The 16,302-nt window shown below is 42.1% G+C and overlaps 1 protein-coding gene across 2 annotated transcripts; it reads right to left on the reverse strand.

Moving 5' to 3' along the window:
• Positions 1 to 474: 474 nt before the first annotated feature.
• hpgd (15-hydroxyprostaglandin dehydrogenase) lies at positions 475 to 15,693 on the reverse strand. Of its 2 annotated transcripts, none has more exons than XM_040186488.2 (7): positions 14,621 to 15,693; positions 13,378 to 13,501; positions 12,268 to 12,374; positions 5,864 to 5,960; positions 2,516 to 2,592; positions 2,231 to 2,394; positions 475 to 1,359 (listed from the first exon to the last, which is right to left on the reverse strand). In XM_040186488.2, the coding sequence occupies exons 1-7, from the start codon at positions 14,711 to 14,713 to the stop codon at positions 1,236 to 1,238; spliced, it is 786 nt and encodes a 261-aa protein (XP_040042422.1). In that variant the 5' UTR covers positions 14,714 to 15,693; the 3' UTR covers positions 475 to 1,235. The 2 variants fall into 2 exon arrangements, with proteins under 2 accessions (XP_040042422.1, XP_077936328.1); XM_078080202.1 differs by having other exon boundaries at positions 5,868 to 5,960; positions 14,621 to 15,683.
• Positions 15,694 to 16,302: the final 609 nt, after the last annotated feature.

Below are 16,302 nucleotides of genomic sequence, written 5' to 3' on the forward strand. Positions count from 1 at the left end.
GCGCTTTTCTAGTCTTCTGACCACTCAAAGCGCTTTAACACTACACGACATCATTCACCCATTCACACCCATTCATACACTGATGACAGGAGAACCATACACAGTGACACCTGCCATCAGTAACTACCATTCACACACTGTAGTCGCAGCTACAGGAGCAATGTTGAGTTAAGTGTCTTGCCCAAGGACACAACGACATGCGGGTTAGCCGGGCCTGGGATCGAACCCACAACCCTCTGGTTGGAGGACGACCGTGCTCCCCACTCACCCACATGTCTGTTGTCTTTGGAATCTCCAATGATTGTGGAGTTTGGGGGAAGAGAGAAGGAAGAGATGATGTTGTAGCTGAGCTGTGTGGACAGTGGTTCAGGCTTGAGGTTATGGCAAGACAAACAATGGCCAGAGGAAGACTTCTTGCGCCTCCGATCATAGCTTATTTCAGTATTCAACAACAATTGAGTATAGCCAACAACATTATAGGAAAGCCAGGTTTATTACTGTAGCACATTTCAACAACAAGGCAATGCTAAATGCTTTACATAAAACCAATAAATGGGAAAAGAACAGGAAATTTAAAAATAGTTAAGAGCATTGATTTAAACATTAAAAACTAAAATAATAACCAAGCTTAAAATAGAATGTAATTTTATAAAAATAAACTGTAAAATGCATCCACTTTATCCATCCAATTGAGTAAACAGAAAAGTATTCATTCTTAATTTGAAGCAGATGAAAGTCTCATTAGACCTGCAACTTTCTGGGAGTTTGTTCCAGACATGTGGAGCAGAAATAGTCCAATATTTATTTTATATTGATATATATATTTATACACAGAACAAATAAACTACCTGTTATATTACTGCTATTGATAATACTGTTTAAACAAATACTGTTACTGTTACATAAATACTGTTACAAATACTGTTTTCACATAATGGTTTTGTGTGAGTTGGATAACATGCACTGTCAATTATTGGCTGTAACACATTGAAACCAAGTTTATGTAAGAGCGAAAACACTGGATTTAATTCTTACCTATTTATCATATGTATATCATTAACACAATTACGGAAATCGGATGGACAGCAGATTACTATTATTTTGTTCGAATTTATGTTTTAATTTGGACACCTGTATGCCTATGTACTGTATATATGATAATGTATTGTTCAAGTTATTTTTTTCCTGAAAATCCAAATGATGCTCTGACTGCAGTGTGAACTCCAGTACGTGTCTCAAGCAGACATGGGTTCGTAGGTATGGAAGTGAATTCCTTTTGAGCAGGTGATCTTCATCACCGCTCCATTCAAAGTGGTGTCCATAATCAACCTCATCATGCCCTCTGCTATGAACGATGGCCTAGAGATCAATACAGAGAGGGAATAGGACATTAGATTAGATTACAGATTTTCTGCATTCCTACAGGTAACAAGGCTTTTTGTTCTCTTTCTCCAAAAATGAGGGCCGGCCAAAGTGTCTAAAGTAAGGTTGAGGTAAAAGGTAAGGGTTATGAAAAACTCTACAGGAAATAAAAGTAAAGTTGATTATTTGCCAAGGTGAACAGACAAACTCCTATCCATCAAATATGACTAGGACCTTTTGAGGTCAGTACCCACACAATGTTAAGGCATAATAAGAGGACCCTTTAGGCAGGAAATAAATGTATAATGCCAATGTAATATCTCCTAATACTATTGTGTCATCTAGCCTCAACTTTCTCCCACTCTTAATAATCCTGCTCCCAAATTGAACATAACAATTTGAAGTGCTTTCAGAGCCATAAATAAAAAACGTTTTTTTGTCACACAGATATTTCAGCTCATCGTTTCATGCTGGTGAGACGAGGACAAGCACAAACACTGCACAAGCACAAACACTGCATAATTTCAGTGCATGCACTGGCTTTGACCTAGCCAGTGGAGCACGCTCAAATGCACTAGCATTAGCTCAAATGCACTAGCATTGAGCTTGCTCCACAGGCTAGGTCAAAGCCACTGCTACACTGTGCACATACAGCTGTTACGTTTGTCGGGGAACCATAGCAGTAATGGTACTGCTTTATCATGTTCAAGCAATACATGCTTAGTTTGCCAATTATGTTTAATTATTTGATATTCCAACACAATTTGAAAGTTCTTTGTAAGTGCAAAATATGAATAAAAACTGTATATTAATGCAAAAAAGGCACATGAAGCTAAGAAAAGTAAAATTTTGAATCAAGTAATCTTACTGTAAAACTCCAAATTTGATCATGCTGCGTTTGACATCATCCTTGAACTTGACAAACTTTCCCATGTTATCCTCATGTTCAACTGAGTGCAGCAGAGGAGTGTCAACAAAGGCCGGACACAGGGCGTTAATACGAACACCGTAGTTTCCCAGAGAGGATGCATCCTGCAAGAACATTTGAAATAAGTTGCTGGGCTTTTGAGCATTCTGAAAGACATCCCATCCTACAAAAGCTAAAGATAACATTTTGCACTGTTGTTTCAGTGTTTGTGTGTGCTTTTCTTACTGCCATAGCTCTAGTGAAGCCAATGACTCCATGTTTAGTAGCAGTGTAGACAGGCTGGTGAGGTGAATGCACGAAGGCTGGATTATAAAGATAAAAGGAGACAAGAGAAGAAACTTGTGTTGAGCGGAGAAAAATCAATTCATGAATGAGCAGAATTCAACTTGATGTCACTCACAATGATTTCACTACAAGCATCTTTCAATTAACTCTTTACATTTCTTTCAAACTTGCAGGCTATATAATTATTCAGTTTCCACATCCCTGGTTCATTCCAAGGCACTTAAACTACATGTTTTCCCTCACTTGCAACTTGCATCCCTCATTACATCTTGTTCCCTATGCACAAGAGACACATGAGGGCCAAGGATCATAGCAAGGACAGGAAACCAGGACATATAAAAATAGAGGTCCTATCTTCAGAAGTCTCACGTGAAGTGACGGATCTTAATGGTGACAGCTGTCAGTAAGCTGTAAGTGCTGTAGACTTTTGATGATTGATTTTGATTTGAGTTTGTGTCTGCACATGTGCACTGGACTATTTGTAACAAACACTTTTATCATCACTGCTACAGAAGCAGTGTTTCCCCCCTTCAGCCAATTACCTGTTTAACAAACACACGCACATGAATAACATGCATTCCATATTTATACTGTGTACTCGGTCCTGCTATGAGGCAAGTAACCATTTCTACCGGCAGAATGAGTTTATTTATTCATAATTTGGTTCAATATTTATTCATTTTGTGATTGTAAATATGATTATAATGTTTTGGGCACTGTAAATTATTTTAGTAGGCTAAATGTTTGAGGAACATTGAAAAGAAAAGTTATTTGTGTCCCTTCTGTTGTTCAGATCTACAATTAACATTTTGAACTAGATCGGAAACCGGAAAATGACTATTACAGGAAGAGGCATCAACATATGCTAATGAGTGGTGAACAAAAATATGAGATCGGCTTCCATTCTTTAATTAAGCAACCATAACAGTTGTAGTGTACTGTCAAGGCATGCAAATGTAAAGATATTACTCATAATCATAATTCTAGACACGGCAGGCACACAACGCAGCTCAATACACAGACACACATTCTTTCCTCTGAAATGTGGAGTATGCACCATGTTTGGACAAGTTTGTGTTTGTATTGAGAATGGCAAGTACGCATGCACGCATGCAGCATGCAAGCCTTAAGTTATCAAGCTCTTCTTATGTGGAATCAGCTTCCACTTTCAGTCCAGGGGGCATACACGGTCAGCTCATTTAAGATAAAGCTTAAAAACTTTCCTCTTTGATAACGCTTTCAGTTAGGGCTGTCTCAGGTTAGCCTACACCAGTTAAGCGTGTATAGGTCTAGACTGCCGGGGGACTTCTTACGACACACTAAGCTCCTCCCTCTCTGTCTCTGTCACTCACTCTCTCTACTTCTATAATAATTTCACATGTCAATAATTCAAATCACTAATTCAAGTTCTTCCCCCGGAGTTTTTGTGCTGTCTCGCCTCGCAGGTTTCCATGGATCATGGTTGTCTCCGGACCCTGTTCCTGCTTGCTGCGATGGCCAGCCTCAGGTTCTCTGCCCCTCTGGATTCCCACAACCTGCATTGTGGACTCAGCCTGTCGACCATTCCTCCAGCCTAATCAAAACATTGCACCCCCTGGTTCTTTTAGAATAAAGACCGTTTCTGCTCTATGTTCAATTCAATTCAATTCATTTTATTTTGTATAGCCCAAAATCGCAAATTACAAATTTGCCTCAGAGGGCTTTACAGTCTGTACACATACAACATCCTCTGTCCCGAAACCCACCATCGGCACAGGAAAAACTCCCCAAAAAATGAAAAAACCCTTCCAAGAGGGAAAAAAGGGAAGAAACCTTAGGGAGAACGTCAGAGGAGGGATCCCACTCCCGGGATGAACAGACTACAATGGATGCCATGTGTGCAGAATGAACAATGTATAATACATGCAATTCCAAGTGTTCTGCTCTTGGGTCCGGCACCACAACCAACATGACACAAATAGCTGATGTGCTATAAATATACTTTAAAAAAAATGTTTCTCAATAATCTCACAAAACTGCTATTTGTGTTCATAGGACAGCGCTGACATATTATATGGGCAAAGTGTTTGATTTTCAGTATGGGTGTAGTCAAAGTAAAGGTTCTACAAAACGTTTTCTTAGAGTTTTGAAAAAATACCTAATGCATGTGCATAGAGATCTGACCCGCACCCTCGCTTAAAATTAAATTTAAATGCCCTCAATTTCTTATGAAAAATAGGCTCCCACAGAGGGATACAGTAAACAGATAGCTATTCTGATTGTTTATAATGCAGCTGTTAATTATTTATAAAAGACTGACAATCGAGTGGTGGAAGTATTAGATATAATACGCTCGCACTTACACATGCCAATGTGGCTTGCAATCACAACTTTATTGTTTTCGTCTTTTGATGTTCCACAGTGACAACTTGCATCCTTTTTTAAAAATAAAAACCTACAGCACAACCAAGATCCAACAGAGAACAAGAAACCTCTGAGCCTGGCAGTGTTGGTTATACAAACTCAGGTAACCAAAAGATCATAGAACTTGATGACCACGTCATTCTGTTAATCCTTTATATCTTACAAGCACCAACTTACCTCTTGAACAGAGCTGTATTTGTGTGTGTTCTATTATTTAAACACTAATGTTATATATGGAGTAGTATTTGTTTTAATGGCACTTCAGTTCACTTCAACTTTCCTGAACAAAGTGAACAGCTTTTCGTTGTCACAGAAGTGATAGCACCTCTTTAGACACAACATGGTGGAGATAGTAAATAGTTTGTCTGTGTCTCATTTGACTAATGCTCTCACCATTTTTATTTAATTGACAGATCAGAATATCTCTAAAGACAATCTCACAAAAGCATCATTTCAAATCTTGCGTTTGCCAGAGATATGGTCATATGTATTCTGGCATCAATTCAGTCAGCACGGAAAAGCATAATAAAATTACAATTTGGCCAGTCAACTAACTGAGAAAGGGGGGCAGCACTGACCCAAACAGGTCATCAATGCACACCTTAGCTTTTAATTATTGAGACAGTTTACATTACATATTTTTAGATTCCTTAAAATGTTATGCTTTGATTCAACAATTGCCAGCCAGAGAGACACAAGTGTTCAAAATGTGTTTTGTATTCTGTCATGAAATGTTCTTTAAAAATGATACATTTATCAATAATATCTTCTATTTTGAAAGGGGAACTGACGTTTCACAGTAAAAATGTCACAAATTAGTAAATATTGTGTTTCTAAGTTGAATAAATCTGTGCATGTACATGTAGGTGTGTGGGCATGTGTTACCTGCCATTGAGGAGACATTGATAATGGCGCCTCCTTCTTTCTTGTACTCTTTACTCATCTGTTCAAGTGCCAAGTATGTCCCTTTAATAACAGAGGTCTAGAAAGTTTAAGAGACAACATGGGCAAAATGGTTATTTTCACAACACGCAAGAGCAGAACATACACAGAAGGGAAACGAAAGTAACATATATGTGAATTTACTGATAGATAAGATATTTGTGTTTGTGTCACAGTTCAGCTCCACACCCTCCTCACCGTATTTTTCTGCCAATTCCACTTGGTCAGTCTAAAACCCTGTTCACACACCTCCTGATCACTAATCAAGTCCTTATTTAGTCTCCTGCCTCTCTCTCACACACACACACACACTTTGCCAGATTGTTCTTCTGGCAAAGTGTGCGCTTCGATGCCAGACTCTCCAGCGCTTGTTTTCAGACGGGTCTCCTGTTGCCCCACAGTTACTCTTCCTGCTGCTTCCGGAGATTTAAATAAAAGGTCAAAAGATCCCTGGAATCATTTGGGTCCAAACACCAACTGTTACATTGCAATCTGTCCATTCATGGACCCAGCACACACTCGTTCACCAGTCAGCTGGTTTGAGAGGATCGATGAGGCAGCTCGAGGCATGACTGTGGGGCACCTGCGAATGGGAGAGACGCACGCCAGCCTGCTCTTTTGTCCTGTTTTTTGGAGAGCTACGCAAGGTGTTTGGGGCGGTCTCTAGGGGCAGGGGACAGTGCTGGATTATACTCTTGAGTTTCGCACAAGAGCACGCCTTACCAACTGAAACTCAGCAGCACAGTTTGAGCGGCCCTCCGCCGGAGTCAGAGCGGTCCTCCCGCATTCGCGTCCGCTTCTGCTTCTCTTATATCGATTCGGCCACCGGGAAACCCTGTACTGTCCGCGCCACCTCTCAATATGATTTTAATGGTCTGGCCCGCCTTCGATCGAAGTGGATAGTATCTGGCCCGAACCTAAAATGGGTTTGACACCCCTGGCTTAGAGAAACCAACATCTCGAGTGGACAGACGCATCCAGGCAAGGCGACAGGAGCGACGCAAGACGCCCTTTCACCCGGCTTCAAGGCGCTCCAGCAGCTACCAGCCTCATCCCAGGGCCTCAACTAGGGAAGGCTGAACCAATCGAGGTAGGGCGCACCAGTCTCACTACAGGGGGGCGTGAGCGCCTGTGGCCAGGCTGGTCACTTCATATCCTGGTGCCCATCGCCCTGGACTGGGGAACGTAACTCAATAGACCACCCCAGTCCGTATACTCCTGTCTGGTAACCACCATGTGGTTTCTTATCCTGCAGTCATCCATTAATCCATTAATCCTGAGATAACCCTGGCTCCGCCGCCATAACCCCCACATTGACTGGGCCACAGGAGCCATCCTGGGATGGAGTTCGTTCGTCACCGGATTTGCCTGAAACAGGCTGCTGCAGCTCAGCAGTCAGACGGCCCCAGCTATGCTCCAGATGGATTAAGGGGTACCTACTGAATACGATGACTATCGGGAGCTATTCAGTAAGGTCAAGGCCTTATCTCTGTGTGGTGGCGGGCGTGGTTTTGGCTCAGCTGCAGAGGGGAGTGGTTCAGGGAACGGTGCCAGGTGAAGGCATAATTGGCCTCAGGTGGAGGAAATCATTGTGGCTTGTGCCTGTATTTCAGTAGTGGAGATCCGGCGCCAGCGAGAGAGACCGAGCCTGACGTGGAGGATTTACACTGCACTAAAAGACAGAATAAAGTTGGTTACCGACACTACCTCTTGTATCCTCGTCATTCCGGGACCCCCCCAAGGATCCGCAAATTACACTCTGGCTCCACATCGACCCTACGACTGCGTCATTAACCTAATCTGCACCTGAGAGAGGCCATGGAGGCGTACATAAATTCCTCTCTTGCTGCTGGGATCATTCGTCCCTCTTCTTCACCTGCATGTGCGGGGTTCTTCTTCGTAGGGAAGAAGGATACGTCTCTGAGGGCTTGCATTGACTCTCAATGATCATTTAGAAACGAACGCTACCCACTCTCTCTCATCTCTTCGGCCTTTGAGTTGCGGGGGGCTACCACCAAGCTAGACCTGCGTAGCGCCACTTGGTCCACATCCAAAAGGGTGATGAGTGGAAGACAGCTTTCAACACCCCCACTGAACATTATGAATACCTGCTCATGCCCTTTGGTCTCACAATGTCCCAGCCGTCTTCCAGGTCCTAGTGAATGATGTGCTAAGTGACATGTTAAATAAGCAGGTGTTTGTCTACCTAGACGAAATTCTGATTTTCTGTAATTGCCAAGAGGAGCACATTCACCATGTCCAAGCAGTCCTTCAATGTCTCCTGAGGAATTCTCTGTTCGTGAAGGCAGAGAACTGTGAATTCCACGCCTCATCTGTCTCCTTTCTGGGGTACATCATATGAAAGATGATCGTGCAGATGGATCCTGCCAAGGTGTCAGCTGTTACGTCCTGGCCTGGCCCTGACTCACGTAAACAACTGCAACGATTCTTGCAACGCCAAACTTCTACCGGAGGTTTATCCGCGGCTATAGCACCATAGCACCCCCACCTCCTCGGCTGAGGAGGCCTTTAAGAACCGGTGGGGGTGAGGGCCATCCTATCCCAGCGGGCTGCCAGTGACCAGAAACTCCACCCAAGTGGCTTCTTTTCTAGGCTCTTAGAAGCTGAAAGAAACTGCGACGTTGGTAACCGAGAGCTGCCTGCTGTTAAGCTGGCCCTTGAAGAGTGGTGCCACTGACTGGAGGGGACCAGTCTTCCCTTTTGTGTTGGACTGATCACAAGAACCTAGAGTACATTCAGTCTGCAAAGATACAAGACTGAACTACTTCTATTCCCGGGAAAAGATTCTCCTACCCAGGACTGTCAACTTTGACAACTCTGTGTTAACGCCCATTTTGACTGCTAGGAACCTCGGTGTGACACAGACAACTCTCCCTGACTCCCACATTACAGCGACAACACAATTCTAGGTCCACGCTCTACAACATCAGGAGAATACGTCACCTTCTGATTTAGGCTTTTTCACCTGCCGCCGTGTAACGCTCTCCTGGCAGGTCTCCCTGCCACCGCCATTCGAGTTCTGCAGCTCATCCAGAATGCAGCAGCTCAACTGGTCTTTAACCTTCCGAAATTTACCCACACTACTCCACCGCTCCACTCTCTTCACTGGCTACCAGTGACTGCCTGCATCCATTTCAAAACATTGGTACTCACGTACCATGCTGTGAATGGATCAAGATCAAAAAGTCCACCCCCCAAGACCAGCCCGGTCTTAGCCCCTGTCCTCCTGATTGCCTGTTTGTCCCTCAGAACCTGATGTCTGATGTCCTCCATTGAGCAGTGAGTGAACAGTTACACCTCATAGGACAAGGAGATAAGAGGATTGAGATATGCAGCCGCTTTCGTTACTGTGACGATTTTATCTAGTGTTACTTCCCATTTTTAGACCACAGACTCATGCGTCAGATTATTTTACTCCCTGACTTTGTTTAGTTGCCCGCCATTTCTTTCATCAAACCCCATTTGACTTAAACTTCGTACGCTGCAGTGCTTCCTTGAATGTTTCTATCGTGTGCTACTTTGGTTCCTTCTTGTGCTGTTTAATTTGAGAACACTATTCAGTAAAGCTGTGTCTCTTTTGCAACAAATTACTCCTATTTTCTAGTCTCTATGTGAGTTGAAAGAAAAAGGTTTCTTTCTGCTGCAGAACTTAGAGGCTTTATTTGCAGTCTGTGCCTGCACAACCAATAACCAGAATACGGTGAATACACTAACAAATACTCCAGCTGCTATACTTGGGACACAGAGTTCTCCAGGTTTTTGGATATAGGGTTTTGATGCTCAAAACACATACACGTACCTAATATAAGTAGACCTAAAAGCAGGAACTTGTGCCGGTTCAAACACGAACAGTTACACCTCATAGGACAAGGAGATAAGAGGATTGAGATATGCAGCCGCTTTCGTTAGTGTTACTTCCCATTTTTAGACCAGAGACTCATGCGTCAGATTATTTTACTCCCCGACTTTGTTTAGTTTCCCGCCATTTCTTTCATCAGACCCCATTTTACTTAAACTTCGTACGCTGCAGTGCTTCCTTGAATGTTTCTATTGTGTGCTACTTTGGTTCCTTCTTGTGCTGTTTCATTTGAGAACACTATTCAGTAAAGCTGTGTCTCTTTTGCAACAAATTACTCCAATTTTCTAGTCTCTATGTGAGTTGAAAGAAAAAGCTTTCTTTCTTCTGCAGAAATTAGATGTTTTCGTTGCAGTCTGTGCCTGCACAACCAATAACCAGAATACGGTGAATACACTAACAAATACTCCAGCTGCTATACTTGGGACACAGAGTTCTCCAGGTTTTTGGATTTAGGGTTTTGATGCATAAAACACATAAAGGTACCTAATATAAGTAGGCCTAAAAGCATGTTAGGTCTAAAACTTGTGCCGGTTCAAACACGCTCCACAAGAAAAAAATATGAAGAATGTAAGATGAACCCCTTTGGGACAAGCAGCCAATAATGTGCGTTGATGAGGAATTTCTTCCTCTAAAAGTTCTTAAAGCCTAAATCATACACCCCAAAACATAATAATACAATAACAATACAATAATACAGATACCGTGCCCACGTTTTAATCAATCTTGTAAAAACCTTTAGCCTATTGTCCGTCTGTTTTCCATTGGTAGTCAGAAGTAACAATTCTCCATTCTGAAGGCTTCTCAATTCTACTCAGCAGAAATACAGTTTTAGGCGTTTGGGCTATAGTGTCGTGAATGGCTAAGAGTTGATGTAAGAGAGGAGTCAAACCGGTACAATGCTGTGAAAAAGTATTTGATCCTTTCCTGGTTTCTTATTTTTTGGCATATTTGTCACACTTGAATGTTTCAGATCATCAACCAACTTTTAATGAGACAAGAAGTCAATACAAAATACATTTTTGAAAAAAGCTATCCAAACAATGGCGGCTCAGGGAGGGGCGCTAAGAGGGTGTGGTTAGCGCCCCTCCCTGAGCCCTGAAATACATTTTTTTAAAACAGTAAAAAAATTAAAGCTGATAGCGGCATTGTTGAGCCCTCACACATCCACAAACACCGAGGGTATGAACCATGAATGTAAACGATCAGCAATAAAACAAGTGCCTATATGCTATCGCGTTTGTGACGTGACTGTCATATTAAATGGAAGTCTCAAAAGCAGCTCGAAAATCACTGCTGAGTGATTCAAAGTGGGTCCAGGAGGACTGGAAATAAATTTAAACCAAAAGGTGTGATCCAATTGTATCTATAATAAGACTTCACGTAACATTCATTTAATGTATATTACAGCCTCGGTCTGGAACAAGCAAAATAATTCCTCTGCTATTGATCAAAATGCAACCACAATTTGAAAACTAGTTATCCAATTTTTGCTTTTCAAAACATTTTCTTTCTATTCATAGAACCATGCTTACATCCATAGTTGTCAGTAGGTGGTGCTATGACTATCTGTTGATATAAGCAAGCAGAAGTCCTCAAACTAGGACACCAATCAAGCTTGTTAAGATCAGTGTCAAAATTGTATAATACAACCATATTTAGTACTTTAAATGTGTGTTCCAAGTGTAGTTAATTCTTTGGTGTTTAAGGGAATTAAAAATGCCATCGTTTTTCATGGCAAAGAATACATCGCCATGGCAATGCAGGCGTTAAATGCTTCGTGGGCTGGCATTATGAACATGTTATGTTTGTATGGTAATTTCTTTTCACCGACAGAAATTTACATAATAAAATGTTGGGATGGAAATGAATTTAGGCCTTAACTACCATCATGAACAAGACGTTTTGGGCAGATTGGATAATGGACCTTTGAGTTAAAACAACATTTTGAGTTAATGTCATGCAGAAATGGGATTGCCATGAGAGCCCTACCACGTCAATATTTTCATGCCAAATTGTGGAAATGACAAAGCCCTTAAAAATTTCTCATTTGAGAAAACCCCCCCACAAATAATTCACCCAGAAGTGAAAGGGAGAAAAACTGTGCTCCCTATTAATTAATAAAAGTATACTGATCTAACATGCAATTGCATGTAAGGGATTATTATCAGAGCATTATTTCAGCAGAGAACATCACAACATTTTTGGTTAGCCCCATTTCACTGAGATGGAGATACGCTTGGCCATTAACTTAGTTACAAGTAAGATTTGAATAAATTGTGGTTTTGTTTGCATATTTTGCCGGCAGGCCCATGCTTGTTTTCAGTAGGATGAGACGGAGAACTTTAGCGGCCAAGTAAATACGTCTGCTCCTGGAGGTGTATTTGGCCACGAGGATCACTGAGAGCGTGTACAGAGTACATACTGGGACATGTACGAACAGTTCTGTGATGTGAGGGGTTCGTCTTACCAGATTGACCTGTATGGTCTTTTCCCAGTTCTTTTCATTGTTGATGCCGGCGTTGTTGATAACGATGTCCAGACGACCAAATTGGTCTACCGTCCTGTGAAATGCATCTATTCCACAAAAACAAAAAGCAATCAGTGAATGACTTGAGACATTGATGGAAATGTGTTAAATGACTAAATCGAGCAATTACAATTACACTTTTGGAAAATCTCTCTTGAAATGTCTTGGGATAGCACACGTGTTTTGTTTGCTTGTGTATGTTAGAGAAATTACTCCAGACATGTTGCTTAAATATCAATGAAAAAGTCAACATGAATTTGAGGGAATACATTCATCTTATACAATGAGTCACCAGCAGATTGTCTATGTGAGCAGAGAGAGGCAGTTGGATGAAAAGCTGGAGAGAAACCTGAGGTGGAAAAACCTAAATGGGTTGTACCACATTCAAAACTTAGATACCTCGCAATTTGAAATAACGAAACCTGCTTTTAATAGATCTGCTTGACAAACACACACATCTATAAATGAATCACACACATTGACGGCGCATACACAAATATCACATGCACTACCTACAATTGCACGCACTATGTACCTGCAGGTGTTACTGTATGATAGCTCCTGTCATCAGTGTATGAATTGGTGATAAATGGTGTTATAATAGTGCTTTGAGTGGTTGAAAGATTAGAAAAGATTTATGAATACATCTACAGTCCATTTACCATATAAACATCATTCTGTTCTTACCACGCACACACACACACACACACAGACACACACAATCAACAGCTCTATGCAGCCCTGAAAACTTTGTTAATGTCGCTCTCACTCTCTGACTCACTGACGTTTATTCCCCTACGAATACGCCAATTCTCTGCTTCTACTCGTTCTCACCCAGTCATGACCACAATTGTACAGATACAATTTGCTCATCTGCATAAGAGGAGAACATAGTGAGCATTTAATGTACAGTTAATGTAGTCTATGGTGGAACTGTTAGCAGACACAATTGACACACAATTTTAAGTAAATCATAGTATTTTCTTTAGGTTCAATTTCTTTCATTATAAGCAATTACAATACGCAATCTCCTGTCTGTGTTTGTTTTACCTCTCAGTGCATCGCCATTGGACACATCACATGGGATAAAGTAGCAGTTGCCCTCTCCAAACATAGCATCCAGCTCTGTCTTGCTCTCTTCCCCACATGCCTTGTTGAGGTCGACCACGGCCACCTGAAGAATGTCTGTTTTATTTATGTTTGCATGTCTCTCCTGCTCTCTGCAAGTTCCGCCCAATGGCACACACTGACACGTGCACACACACACAGGTCAGCACACTCGCATGTCGGAAAATGCTGGTCTGCGTCCGTCCGTATGTTTATACAATTTTTATTTTTTATTATTGCAGTCAGTCTTGTACTTTCGTCACATGCCTAATGCATATGCATATATATTTTTCTCTTTAAAATAAGCTACAACTGCCTGATTTTTTTTACTGCTGGATGCTTTGTATGTGCGGTACATTCCAGATGGCATCTACCACACTTCTGGGAATGACACAGTGCAAACAGCTGGTCTCCTGTTTGTTTTTGACCCCTGAAGGGTTGGGCCATGGTTTTACCAGTTCAGTTGCATACTGAATGGGGACGAGTAAACTATACATCTAATAGTCAGACATCATTCTTTGATCACAGTGTACTGCTGACTTCCTCTGCCTAGCTCTGTGGTTTGACAAGTGTTGCTGTGAACAGCTCAGTCAGTAACGGAGCACTTCTCAGAGAACACAAATACAAAACGGATGACATGACACTGCAATTAGTAGAGAGGATTGTGAAGGAAGTGTAACTGTTTCAAAATTAATTTTGCTCTTCCTTTCTTGCATAGCAAAATGCATGTTTCTTTTATTGCCAAATTATTATTCTTTTTAGACTCATCATCTAAGATGAAGAACACTGGCCCTATTTCTACATATTAACTTAAAAACCTTTGATAGACACAGATGTTCAGTGACAGTAAAATAGGAACTAGCAAAGCATTGCTAGTTCAATTGCATTGAATGTGAAAAAGCAATTTAGTTTCCCAGTGTTTTTGTAGTTGAATAAATAAAACCCCTGCAGGGGGTTCAGTCTAGTGTGTGGTTGTGCAGTAGGGATAAGTCTTGTGAATTGCACCTGAGAACACATGGAGGTAGCTTAAACAATAAACGACAACAGTTATGTTAAGCACCATTAGGTGATTCTAGTTTTTAAATGTAGACAACTGCAAAGAAATAAATTAACCTAAAGGCATATATACCATTAAACTCCAAGTTACAAATGTAGTTTAAATAAAGGCCGACTGAGCTGTACTGACCTTAGCTGAGCTCTGCAGTAGTCTCTCGACCACGGCTCTTCCAATGCCCTGCGCACCCCCTGTTACAAGAGCCACCTTTCCATTAAGAGACATGTTCCGAGTGCAGAAGCAAAGCCCTTACACCTCTCTGTTCTGTCTCTCCCACTTCTCCTTCCCCTGTCTTCACGCCCGTCTTACTTTATCTGACAGAATTGATTTTTTTCTATCCGTCTATGTGTGTTCATGCCCTTAACTGCTCTCGCTGTAACACAATCATAGGCTTTCTCAGCTTTGTGTGTGTTTTTTCTGTTTTAGCTGAGACGTTTTTTCCCTCCCTTTTTCCCTCTCTCTCTCTCTCTCTCTCTCTCCCTCTCTCGCTCTCTCTAAGTTTATCAGCCTATGCAAACACAGTGTGTTTGTGGGCACTGTGTCGAAAATAGAGAGGTAGAGAGTTAAAGGCTAACTGTAGGATAACAATAACAACTTTTATCCAGTTAGTTGTACCTGCCCCCTGTGCCCTGTCCCTCGTACGTGGCTAATTGAGTTAGCCGGATAATTTTCAGGATGAGATGACGTAGATCAGGCTTTTCGGTTCCCCGAAGCAAGTTTGTCTAAATCACCATAGCAACACATAAAAAAACTCGAACCTGCTCCGGTGCAGGTTCATCTGAGCTGCTGAATTAGTTCATCACTCCCGGAAAAAAGGCAGCTCACTTCACTGAAGGAGCAATATCAGTTAGATTAACGTTTTGTAGGAAGAGACTTCTTTGAGATCACAAAGACCCGTTTAGCCGCGATGACGTCCTGTATGAGCGCTACAGATGCTGAGGACAAGTGTTAACCTTTCCTGCCTGTCCGTCTCTGACCGTAGTTGGAGACTGCAGGGGAGACTTCGTTCTCTGCTCCAGGGCCAAGTATTGCCTGTTGGTAATACTTCGGGGTTAATACCCTTCACTTTCCTTCCTCCTGCCGGTTAGTGAATAAAATGCCCACTGTATACTTTCTTTGAGGATTTATTGAGCACATTTTCTCCGGTCGCTACGTCCACACACAACATTAACAAAAACTCCGCTCCTTCTCTCCCACTCGCTCTCTCGCTCGCTCACTCGCTCACACCTGCTCCGTACGTGCTGCTCTTAAAGGGGCCGCACCATTTTACAACACAAGGAATAATTTATTTAGAAGAAGATTTCCCTGTTACGTTACTCTTCGTAAAGTTCTGTTGGTTTATATTATTTCACTGCTTACATTTCACTGCTTCAATTGATCAAATGTCTGAATATGAATGATGGATATATAATGATTCTCCCACACACATATAATAAAACTCCTAGTTCTATATGGTCATCTACACATACATATGATACATAAGCTGATACAGTACATATATCCTATTCATGTCACGGATGTTGCGTGGGGAAAAAGGCAGGACTCAAACGCAGAGTTTGGGGAGTCTCAGGGCCGGTACTGGCGGGGTCGGAGGAGCGGGTCGGGGAACGGGAACAGGTAATCGCTGCGGCCCAGCGGGCACGGGAGGTTGCTGCGGCCCAGCGGGGAGGGGAGATCGCTGCGGCCCACCGGGAATGGGAGATCGCTTCTTCCGCCTGCCAGGACTCCTTCTCCTGGGGTTTAAGAGGTCCCGGAGCTCGAGACAAGCCCTTTGATAGCTCCTAGGACCGAAAATAAAGTCTGTTTTACGCTGC

This window comes from Gasterosteus aculeatus, chromosome 9 (assembly GCF_964276395.1).
Source record: "Gasterosteus aculeatus chromosome 9, fGasAcu3.hap1.1, whole genome shotgun sequence".
Classification (NCBI taxonomy): Eukaryota; Metazoa; Chordata; class Actinopteri; order Perciformes; family Gasterosteidae; genus Gasterosteus; species Gasterosteus aculeatus.